Consider the following 12,287-nt stretch of genomic DNA (forward strand, 5'->3'; position numbering starts at 1 on the left):
GTAACAGGATAGGGCTTGTTCCTAGAGGTGTGCCCTTCTAGAAGGGATTAGGGGAGGAGGAGGTGGGACTGTTTGTTGGAGAAGTTCATTAGATACAATAATTGTGATAACAATAATAATGATGACTTACATTTATATAGGCCTTTAAGGTTTACAAAGTGCTTTACATACTATGAGCATCACTATCTCCACTTTATAGCTGAGGAAACTGAGGTTTTAAGTGAAAAGTTAAGTGATTTGTCCAGTTTAGTAAGTATCTGCAATCAAGGTTAAGTGACTTGCCCAAGGTCACACAGCTAGTAAGTTTCTGAGATCAAATTTGAACTCAGGTCCTCCTGAGCCCAGGGCCAGGGCTCTATCCACTGTGCCATTTAGCTGCCCTTCTTTCCCCATTCTTGGCAATCAATGCGAGTATCCTACCAGAATTCTAGCCAGGAAAGTATTGGGTGGTCATTGTAGTAGCAAAAGACACACTGCCCTAGGCTACAGAGGTGAGTAATACTATGGGTAAAAATAACTGGGGACCTGTGCTGCAAAAATAACAACTGTGAAGTCCACTCGCAGAACCATAATAAGATGTAATAGCCAGCTTCCACAGCTATGAAAACACTACATTCGCATATCTTCGGAGTCAAAGGTGCATACTCAAGTTTTCCCAGCTGTAATCAGATCTCGTTATTTTTGTCATGGATTTAGATTCCCACCAAAATGCTTGAACCAATCAGAGTCTTTCCAGTTTTCTTCTGGCCACAGATTTTTGAAAGGCTCGGTGCAAAAAAAACATGAAACAATACTCAGAGAAAGCATCTTGATTACCTCAGTTTCTTATGAATAAGGAATTAACTTTCAGATGTTAGCTTATTTTTTCTGGCAGTCCCTAGCTACTCCTGGTCAGGAACTTGAACTGGTTCACCCAGATAAAAAGATATACTTAATGAGCTAATAATTCTTGCTCCATCTCTTAGGATGACTATATGAAGCTGGCATCTCTGGTGTCTCACTTGAAGATCACCTGGTATCAATTAAATGTTATCTGCCACATAGACCCTACTCCTTCATCTCAATTGTATTCGTTTGTAGCTTGTGATAATGCCAGGTACTAGTTAATCACATTTTTAAAAAATGGGACACGTGAGGTTCACAAGAACATCATTAGTTATAAAGTGGCTGTTTGACTTGCTTTAAGGCTGCCTTGCAAAGGTCCAGGTTATAGGAAGATCTGTTCAAGCCTTTAGGGCACAAGAGGGACACGACAGCTGTCTTCAAGTATCTGAAAAGAGATTAGACTTGTTTTCCTTGACCCCAAGGGGCAGAACCAGGGGCAATGGATGGAAGCTGTCAAAAGACATATTTAGGTCCAATGTCAGGAAAAGTATCCTAATAATTAGGGCTGTCCAAAGTGGGATAGATAGCCTTGGGAGTTAGTAGGTTCGCCCTCATTTTATCCTTACAACAGCCCTGTATATACTTATCCCCATTTTGCAGATGAGGAAACTGAGGCAGGCAGAGGTTAAGTGACTTGCCCAGAGTCACACAGCTAAGTACATTTCAGGTCTTTTTTACAATTGGCTGTAGCTTCCTTTGTCAGCTTTCTCCCCAGTTCTAAATTGCTTCTAATCTGTTGCAAGTTCAGAAGTCATATAATCCAGTATATTAGAAGTGGGTGTAAAATAAGAATAAATAGAAAATCCCTTCAGGCCCTTACTCAGAGCTTATGAGTAACATCCAGGAATCTTATGACATTCATTTAGATGGTACAGTAGTCTTTTCCTATATTATCTCACTGTGAAATGCTTTTTAAACCTTAAAATATTCTATAGATGTTAACTATTACTAGCTATCTATCACCTTAGTGTTCCCCTCTCCCCTCTTTTTTAAATTTGATTTTGGAGAGCTGAAGTTATCAGAGAGCTGAATTCTGGACAGGTGAAGCATTCTTATATTTAATGTCCTTTAGAGTTAGAGGTATTTTAGCTTGGCTTGTATTGGATTCTCTTCAGGAAGGACTCCCCTACTTGCACCCTATATTCACTGAGTTTTGGATTCTTAGGATATTGCTGATTTCCATCATTGTTTTGTAACTGGGCAACTTTGTGAATATTTAGTAACTGTTGCCCAACTTTTCCAAAGGTCTAGTTTATTAAGCTAAAGATTTTGAATATAGTACGGCATAGTGAGGAAAGATAGATTCAGATAATACCCCCCCAAATCTACTACCCACCTTGTGCTTCTCTCAGACAATCAGCTCTTTCGAAAAATACCACCAAGTTTGCATTCCTGCAATGAGGATTCTGAGGACAAGGTTTACCCAACTGAGATGAAGCAAAGAGCTGAAAAATTACCTAATTAACTAGTTAATATCAACCCACTTCATCAAATTGCTTAATTTTCCATTTTGCCTTGGCTATTGATTAAAAGTGAAACGACCTAGCAACTACTGCCCAAGCTTGAGCAAGATTGGGGACCAAGCTCCAGAAAACAACCTGCAGATCATTGCTGCTGCCTTCTTGCAGAGCTAGCTAATTTATCAAGGTTTGGGGAACTGTAGGTCTCTCTAAAAAACAAACAAACAAACACAATACATTTACATAGAATCTTCGCTAAAGATGCTGGAGGTTTTTAGTTATTAATGATCAGTTACTCATTTTATTGGGGGTTAATTACATATTGGATCAAATTTGCAAGGGAAAAGGAAATGAGAATAATGTTAGAACATGGGAGAAAGCCCTTGAAGGCTATCTCCTTTTTAATTTTTTCCCCCATAGGCATAAATACTATTTGGGGGTAGCCTCTATCTTAATGTACTGGATAGAGGTTGGAGGGAAGGAAGGAGGAGAAAAAGAATATTTCCTCTACAGTTATCTTAACAGTATATATTCATGAAAAATTTCCTAGAGGCCTAGGTTGGTTAATGGCTTGTGCTAAAAACAGAAAGAGATACCTAAGTGCCACAACTCTTTGTTAAGATTGTCTCTGTTTACTTATTCTGATAAGCTTAAAATATGTGCTTTCATTTAAATATTATATTTATTATACCGATGTGTATAGGGAGGCAATCAGAATTTGCCAGAAGCATTGCTGACTGACCAAACAGCTTAAACACACACACACACACACACACACACACACACAGACACACACACAACAAGCTACTTTCTCCATTTCCTCTTTTTTCTTTATATATTCACAAGGAAATTCCAAATGCTCATGGCAAATTTTAAAAGATCTCTACACTCACCATCCAAAATAAATGGGTTCATAGCCCCCAGATCCAGTGCCCAGCCACTCACTGGGGGTGGAAGGAGAAGCATATACCTCTAGTTTGAAATGTAAGAATAAATGGCTTAATGGCTAGAGTATCAGACTTGGAGTAAGGAAAACTTGAGTTCAAATCCTGCTGCAGACACACTTACTAGTTATAGTACTTGGGTGAGTTATTTAATCTCTTTCAGTCCATTTCTTCATCTGTAAAATAGGGATAGCAATAGTACCTATATCACAGGACTTTGGGGAGGATCAAATGAGCTAATATGTAAAATGCTTTGTAAACCTAAAAGTTTCATATATGTCTTAGTTATTATTATTATTATTATTATTATTAGTAGTAGTAGTAGTAGTAGTAGCAGTAGTAGTAGTAGTAGTGGTGGTAGTGGTGGTGGTGGTGGTGGTGGTGGTGATGGTGATGGTGGTGGTAGTGGTGGTGGTGGTAGTGTTCTTGGTGGTATTAGTAGTGGTAGAAGTAGTAGTAGTAGTAGTAGTAGTAGTAGTAGTATAGAAAGTGTAGAGAATACTTTTGATTCATTTGGTCTCTGTTAGTTTGCAAGCATAAGTAGAAGTGACAGAAGAAAACTACCCAAGTTTAGAAGATGGAAAACTTACAAGGAACGTGTGATTATGGGTGTAAGGACCTCAGTTATTGTTCCTTAAATAGGATTCCTGAATGCTACATTTTGATTTGCACTGAATCTCATAGACTCAAGAATTTAGAGCTGAAAGGATTTTTTAAAAGATCAGACAGCACAACTCCTTCCATCATTTTACAGAAGAGAGAACTATCAAAAGAGATTCTAACCTGTTTTCCCAAATAGAGGTTCTGCAATTAGAATCATGGACAGCAGTTTCTTAGCCAAAAAGAGTTACAGTTTCATAACACCAGCTTTCAAAATGGGCACCACAAAAATGAATGAATCTGCAAATAAATGTGTGTTCTCTTAAGTTAATGCAATGATTTTTAAAGTTAAGGTAGTTAATATGAACTCCTATTGTGTATTGTGTTTAGTCTACCATGGGTTCATTATTTCTAAATTGTTCTCTTTCCTTGCAAAAGCTAGATTGCAAAATACAATGTAATGCACTTTTGAGCAATACATAATCCTCAGTGATGTTTTTTCTATGCACCATACTTAGTGTGGTTCTAGGAGAATGGTGGCAGGGAGGGAGAAATCAATTTTGAAAAAAGGAGCCCATTTGCCATGCTGCTTTTGTGGCACATTAATGTAGGAGACAATTCTAACAGACATCTCTTTCGTAAATGCTCCTGAACATGAATTCCAAGAGCCAATAATCGCCATTTATTTTTAGACGTCTCTTGGACTCCTTCTAAGGTGGGAGGGGAAAGAATGAACAAAATGAAATAGGACTTGTTTAAATGTTTAAGATCTTAAGCATATCTTCTGATACCAAGAAGATTCATTGGGAAGTAATAGAATAGTAAGCTTGAAGGTAGAATGAGTAAAGAGCAAAATATACCTGTTTTGTTTATTTTGACGAATAAATATCATTCATATATTTTATAATGTTCTATAGCTTATGAGAAAATAACATTATACTGCATTGTATAATAGTGAAGTCATTGGAACAAGCTCCATTTTTTCTATTATTCGATCTTTGGGGGCAGCTAGGTGGCGCAGTGGATACAGCACCAGCTCTGAAGTCAGGAGGATCTGAGTTCAAATCTGGCCTCAGACCAAACACTTGACACTTACTAGCTGTGTGATCTTGGGCAAGTCACTTAACCCCAATTGCCTTAAAAAAAAATCTTTGCTGATAAGGGAGGAAGGAGCCAGAAATACCATTCAAAATCATCAATAAGGAAAATAGGAAGTGTAATGATGTTTAGACAATTCCTTGAATATAACTAAAACACTGATATTCACAATAAACTAAATTTGCCAGACTGCACGAAAAGGATGCATTCAACCATCTTTGCCCTCTCTGTTGATAGTTCTGATGCCATACCCCAAAATAACCAAGCAGCCCGCCTTTCTCAGAGTGAGAGAAGTATGACCCATAAACTCAAAAAAAGTAAAAAAAATGCCTTGTGTTTCCCATAAGAAGTGTCAGCTCGATACGTCAAAGAGTTGATGTGTGAAAAGAAAAAGGCAAGAAAGATACAAGTAGGAGTAAGAGGGATTAAGTACTGTGGTCATAATAATGTGCATTTAAAAAAAAGAGATGTCTTTTCTGATTAAATAACAGCATCTCTTTGCCAATTTAAAGACTCAAAGAAAAAAACATTTCTGAAAAACATGGATCTTCATGTACCACTACTTAAAAACAAGTGCACTTTCATATATCCCACTAATTATCTCACATTTTTCCTCCATTCTTATATCCTACTATATTTTAAGTACCAGGACAAACACCAATACTAAATAATAGCATTTTCCTACTATACGGTTGCTTGCTGTTTTTGGACTCTGTGTGTGTGTGTGTGTGTGTGTGTGTGTGTGTGATGTTTGGGGGAGGAGGAAAGGAGAGAAGGGAGGGACAATCAATCTATCATTTTTAAGTTAGGATAAAATTTGCTTTTTCTCAGCTCAGGTATATAGTTGACAATAAACCCATTATCTGAGTTTAATTCAAGTCAAATAGTTATTTCACACTTGTTCTGTGCCTAGTATCATGTAAGTCATGTCCTCCAATTCCACTGCTAGTTTCCTATATTGGGGGTATTTCTTCATTCACTGGGACCACCAAGAGACAAAGCAGGAAGAAAGGATTTGAAACTAGACATCTGACCACTTGTTAATGGCTTTGGGAAACCAACTGGATCAATAGGTTAAAAATATTGACTCACTGGAGGTTTGTATTCCAAAGTCTAGCTTAATTCTTTACACCCAATGGACATTCAGCAAGCATTGTTGATTGCGTTCTTTGTCAGTTTCACTTACTTATGCTACGTGATCTTAGTCATCTGCAATCTAAAATCAACTGTACCTTTGACCTGGTCAGTTTCATGAAGGTCATTTGGGTGGCCATCCAGCAGTCCTCCATGAAGAAAAAAAAACCCAACTAACTGTAAAACTTAATCTACTCATATGAGATAGCTGAACAATATGACCTCTAAGGTCCCTTGCAGCTATCAATTTATGACCCTATGAATATATGGCATAGAAGACATTTATAAGACACTTGACACTTACTAGCTGTGTGACCCTGGGCAAGTCACTTAACCCTGATTGCCTCAGCCAAAAAAAAAAAAGACATTTATATAAAAGCACCTAGAAAATGACACATTAGATTTGATACTAGAAAAGAAAGGCAGCAAGAGTGAAAGGTTGTAATAAAAGGGAGCTTTAAACAGTTCTTTGGTGGCATAGTGGGTAAAGTGTGGAACTTGGGCTTCCAGAAGGCCCAAGTTCAAATCTTGACTGTGACACCTACTAGTTGTATGATCCTGGGCCAGTCATTTAACCACTATCTGCCTCAGTTTCCTAATCTGTAAAGTAGGGATAATAGTCCCTTCCCACAGGGTTTTTGTAAATTCTAATGAGATAATAGGCAAAGTGCTTTGCAAATCTTAAAACATTACATAAATGCCATTTGCTGTCATTATTTTTCTCCTAATTTAAAAATTCATTATTGGAACAAGGAAAAAGCTCCCAAAATATATAACAAAAAGAACAAGAGAATGAGAAAAATAATCTGTATTTTTGTTATGCTTTAAAGTTGCAAAGTGCTTTGCTAGAGATGAAGCCCCTCTATGTTCTTATTAGCCCGTCTAGTGTGCCATGTTTGCAAAACATTCTGCCACCACTCCTTAGTCACTCACTCATTTACAAAACAGAGCATTCTGTTCTTGATCAACATGAATTAGATAAGTTTTCATTGAAGGTCTCATAGCTCATTATAAACATGTGCTATGATGCCCAATTTGCATATATGCCTGGAGAAACACAAAGCAGTGACCAGTTTTGTCCACTGAGCAGCTGCCTAGGCAAGCCAAGAATCAAATTGATAATCTGGATGAGCACCATAAATGTTATTCTCAGAATATCTGGTTAGCTCAGTTTGGTAACAGAGCATAATGCTAGAGGCCAAGGTCATAGGTTTTTCTCAGGAATAGTGGATAGCATCTCTCACTTCATCTTGCAATCTTGCAAAAGTGTGCTGTTGGTCATGGGGAGGGGGTGGTAGTCAGAACAGCAAAGTGTGGATAGATGCAAATACAATGTCAATAATACTGGAAAATAGCTTAAAATTCACTTTACTGACCGCATCCTACAATACGTACCAACAGTATTGTCATACCACATATTGTCAGAACTTCACTCATTATTATACTGCCTTGGACTACATCCAAGGAGGCTTAATTACTTGTGAGACAAAAGAACACAATGGGGTAAGGTGGTCTCACCTCGAAGGCAAATGTGAATATATTACATTGGAGAACTTTGTGAGCAAGAAATAAGAGGGTTCACACTACTCTGCATTTGTTGATGATGGACCAAGGAAAGGGCCAATGCAGGTCATTGGGATGCTTCCTGGTAAGCTTTTTCAGATCCCCATGTGAGATTTACAGCAGACTGAAATTTGTTCACTCCAAGTCTGAGACAGAGTAGCTACTACTTGACATACTTAGAAGCAGATGGGTTAAGGGCTCCTTCACCCTTCAAGTCACTCAAAGGACTCAATTAGTCATGGCACCTCATTCTACCTGTTTCTGTGGAACCACTTTCTCAAATGCTTTGGTCCAAAGTGGTAGGGTTTTTGTTGTTGGTGGTAAACATCCATCTGCCCAGTGTAACAGAAACCAAAAAAAACAAAAACAAAACAAAACTTTTTTTTGAAGAGCAAAGGAACTGTTTTATGGGTAGATTCTTGAAGAAGCTGAAGACAGCTGATTTTATGTTCTCACATTCCTGGACTCTGATCCTATTATTAGAATCAGACCTGAGAAGTAGCCAGAAGGATAAGAATGAAGAGATATGCTCCACTGAGGGTTGCTTTTGGACAGAATACCTTGAAGCCTAGACCAGATATAAAAGGGAAAAGAAGTCGAACTGGTTTGGTTTTTTTTTTGTTGTTGTTGTTTTTGAAACATGGCTGAATTGTCCATTTTGGGTGAGAAAAAAAAAGTTGTCAGCATATTAATGGCCATCAGATCCTCAACACCATCTGTCTGTCTGTCTGTCTGTCTGTCTGTCTCTCTCTCTCTTTTAAGTTGCAGAACATTTGGGAGCAGCCCCATGTTGACATCCTAATTATGCTCAGTTTTCCAACAGCCCAGGGCAGAATATGGGACAGGGTTCACCTGTACAACTTTCACTGCATTTCTTGGTAGTGAGTGAAAAAAGTAAGAGTTTGGAGGCATTGCAACAATCCATCAGTGATGTTACATTTAGTACACTAAGTACACAAATATCTCTTTTGCTATTATAGCAATCCTCAGGACTTTTGGGATTTGCAGAACAGTTTACATTTATTAGTTGCTCCCAGCAGAGACACCCTGCCCTGGGACCCAAGTCAGTAGTTTCCTTCTCAGTTTTGCAATGGAGGCAACAAGATGTGAAGGGGCTTGCTTTGTGCTACAACACAAATCTCTGTTCATCCTCTAATTTAGCCCCTGAGCTACCTCCTAGAAAGGAGACCATTTTGGACAGAAGAGGGTGGGAAGGGAAAGAATGAAAAGAACTTGGGGGAGAAATTTGGACTTGTGACTAGAAGTTTGCCTTGACTTTCAAAAGACGGTGTTCATCTGCTTAAGCTCATTTCCCTTTCTAGTCTTCTATTATCTGACCAAGGTCAAAAGGTTGAAGTCACACACACCTGTCATTGTTCTTTTAAATGCACAAATATTTCTACTTTCAAGATTTAAACAAATTTCTTTTAAATACTCCCATCAACATTGATTAGGCTTTCTTGATTAAAGGCATAGTTGAATTTAAGCACACCTGATCATAAATAATAGCCTTCCTAAAATAGGCTCACCCAAACCTAAATAATTTGTATTGAGAAATTAACCATTCCATTTTACTATCCTAAGTGCACATTCATTTTCTTACAATTTAGTCCTTTTTATCCCCACATTAAAGGGTATTCTATTTAAAATGAATACAAAGAGAACAAGATATATTTTCTCAGAAACAGCTGGAACATTTTAAAGTATAGAATACTAGAAAGTTTTCAGACATAACAAATATTCAAAAATCAGCCATTAAAGGGTTGTGAAAAAATCTTGTCAGAAAGGTGACACCTTCAAGTCGATGAATAGTAAAAATTACAATCGGTATTAGAAAGGTATCCTTGTACCTGGGAGAAAAAGAGAACTTCGTCTCTATAAATCTTAAATGTGAGGTAAGGTGGATTTATATAGCATTAGTTTGGAAAAGAGGAGAAAAAGTCATTTTACATTTGTCAAAATATCCAAATCTGTGATGATAAATCTCAGGGCTACTCACTAAATGAAAAACGAGCAAACAAACAACAACAGACAGGTCTGATCTTTCAACACTGACCATTGTCTCCCCAGTATAGAAGGAGAATATTCACCCTCTCATCTGTATTTTGCAGATTTGATATAATAAACTGTTTCAAAACTTCTTTATCGGTAGAAGAGCAAACAGAGTCAGGAAGTTTATAACTCCTCTTCCCCCGAAACACACACACACACACACACACACACACACACACACACACACCACATACACATACAACCAACACCCTATGCCAATGACATCAACAACAGGTCGGAACCTGACTCTTGGAACACGAGTTTCTTAATTTTAAGATTGTGCAATTCGAGTCTTCTAAGGCATGTTTCTTGTTCCAAGGGAGCTTATTGTTAGTAGTCACGAAATCAGATTCTGTCATGCTTGGTTCGGAGAGAATGGTGGACCTTTACTGGTTTCTTTAAACCGGAGTTACGTTGTTTGACTATCTACTCCCCACCCCATACCCGAGAGAAGAAAGAGTATGGAGTCTTCATTTGCAAAGTTATTCCCTAAAACGATTTGCACTAAAACCTTATAAGGGATTCCTGTCATCAGTTGGTTTTGAGGATTCTGTAACCTATCAAATATCTAATTCTCCAAAGAAGCCCTGGCGAACCCATTCACGATCCTAGAACTGCCCCCTAGAAGTTTAACGAAGTATTTTAAGAAGCCTGGAAAGAACCTGAAGCGACTCAGGAGTAGTATATAAGTAAGAAAGGGAGGCTGGTAGGGAGGAAACCAAAGGTGAGCAGAGTGCGTCCCGGCTCCACAGTTGATTCCTGCACAGACCTGCGCACCTTGTAGGGCAGGGAGCGATCAAGCATAGGCCGACAGTCCACCAGAGTGGAAGAGGGAGAAGGAGGCGGAGAGAGGGAGAGGAGGGAGACAGAGGGAGAGGAGGGAGACAGAGGGAGAGGAGGGAGACAGACAGAAGCAGACAGACAGATGCACACACACACACACACACACACACACACACCAACAACAGTTAGAAAGGGGAAGCAAGACTAAATCCTGAAGCGTTGTGAGGGTGACTGAAGGCGGGGGACCTGAATGTAAAAAGTGGAAATGGGGGCTGAGGGAGTCGGATCTGGAGACTTTCTCTTTTACTTAGAGGTTTAGTGTGCATGGAGGAGGGTTCAGGCTATTCCTACCCCCCACAAACCGCACCCCGGACCAGTGACAAGACGGGTTACAGAAAGAGAGCAATGAAATGTGAGTGAGGGAGCGAGAATAGTCTGTCTCTTAAATTTGGCGCAGGAGTTATTAACCGGCCACAAAGCCGATCCAGAGGACTAGACAGGTGACAGACACCCTTAATAGCATTTAACTGGTGGGACTTATCCCCAGCCTGATATCTTACGCCTTCCTGAGAAGTATGAGGGCCGTCTTGCAATGGTCCCGAAGAAAACTGGGGGGGTGAGGGGGGCGTCACTTGGAATACTGTCCCATTATCCCTGCTGCACAATACGCCGCCCAGAGTAGACTTCGGCCAATGCCAAGGCACCCCCACCCTCAGAAGTCTACCTCGCTCCCCCCTCCTCGTCCCCACCCCCACGCGGGCAGTCTCCTGAGCCGGCCAAGGAGACGAAAACCGACTGAGAAAGTTTACTGTGCAGAGGCAAATGGAGCTCCAGCAGCTCGATAGCTAGACTGAGGGCGCGTCCGTTCACCAGGTTTCCATTCCGGACCTCAATTCCCCAGCCAGAGATCCCCAGTACCCCCTCCTTTCTGGGCCAGACTGGATTGTCAGGGCAGCACCGCCAGGCTCAACCTCCACTCTCAGCTGATCTTGCAGGAAACGAGGGAGGAAAGGGGGAGCGCCGGCGGACTGAGACGAGAGAAACCGAGGGAGAGGCTAAGGCAGGGTGTGGAAAGAGGGAACGCGAGCTGGCGGAGGGGAGACCAGGTGAGGATAGAAGCAAAGCTGGGAACACAGGGGGAGGCTGCAGGCGAAGGAGACACCTTTACCTTTCTTTTCTTCCAGCGCCGAGCTCAGGGAGAAGTGTCCGGCAAGCAGCACCAGGACAGCGGCTCCAGCAACCCCATAAAGCCCCATTGCCGCACCGGATCGACGTGGGTCCCAGTTCGGTTGTCCCGAAGTGATCTCACGAGCTAACACCTTTTCCCGGCCCGGGCGCCCAGGGGAGACGGAACGCGGCTTAGGGCAGATTTCTGCCAGGTGGAGAATCAATCCCAAGGAGAACGGGGCGTTTGCCTTTTGCTTTTCTTCCTTTGGCGTCGGAAAGCTCCCCTTGCGCCTTCTCTGCCTCGGACTCCGGTTGCCCGACAGGCTGGCTTAGCAGACCATGCCGAGAAGCCGCTGCCGCTGGGGCTACTGCTGCTACTCTGGCAGCCAGAATTCCAGGAGGGCGGGGAGGTGGAGAAGGAGGGGGAGGAGTGAGGAAAGGAGGCGGTGCCGCTTAGCTGCCCCTTAGCCTGCCTCTGTGCTGCGCTCTGTGTGTGTGTGTGTGTGTGTGTGTGTGTGTGTGTGTGTGTGTTCCTGTGTGAGCCGGAGCTCCAAGCGCGCTGGGCACCAGGGGTGGGGGTTGGGAGCCGGACAGGTTGAGG

The 12,287-nt window shown here is 41.0% G+C and overlaps 1 protein-coding gene across 3 annotated transcripts in view; it reads right to left on the minus strand.

The window, feature by feature from the left end:
- EGFR (epidermal growth factor receptor) overlaps positions 1 to 12,076 on the minus strand; it is a 249,476-nt gene extending 237,400 nt beyond the window's left edge. For all 3 annotated transcript variants that reach the window (XM_027837181.1, XM_027837180.1, XM_027837183.1), the window contains exon 1: positions 11,688 to 12,076. In XM_027837181.1, the coding sequence (XP_027692982.1) occupies positions 11,688 to 11,775 (88 nt within the window). In that variant the 5' untranslated portion in view covers positions 11,776 to 12,076. The remainder of the gene's footprint in view (positions 1 to 11,687) is intronic.
- Between the last annotated feature and the right edge of the window lie 211 nt (positions 12,077 to 12,287).

The sequence above is a fragment of the Vombatus ursinus genome, unplaced genomic scaffold, assembly GCF_900497805.2.
Source record: "Vombatus ursinus unplaced genomic scaffold, bare-nosed wombat genome assembly UNPS02014820.1, whole genome shotgun sequence".
Taxonomy (NCBI): Eukaryota; Metazoa; Chordata; class Mammalia; order Diprotodontia; family Vombatidae; genus Vombatus; species Vombatus ursinus.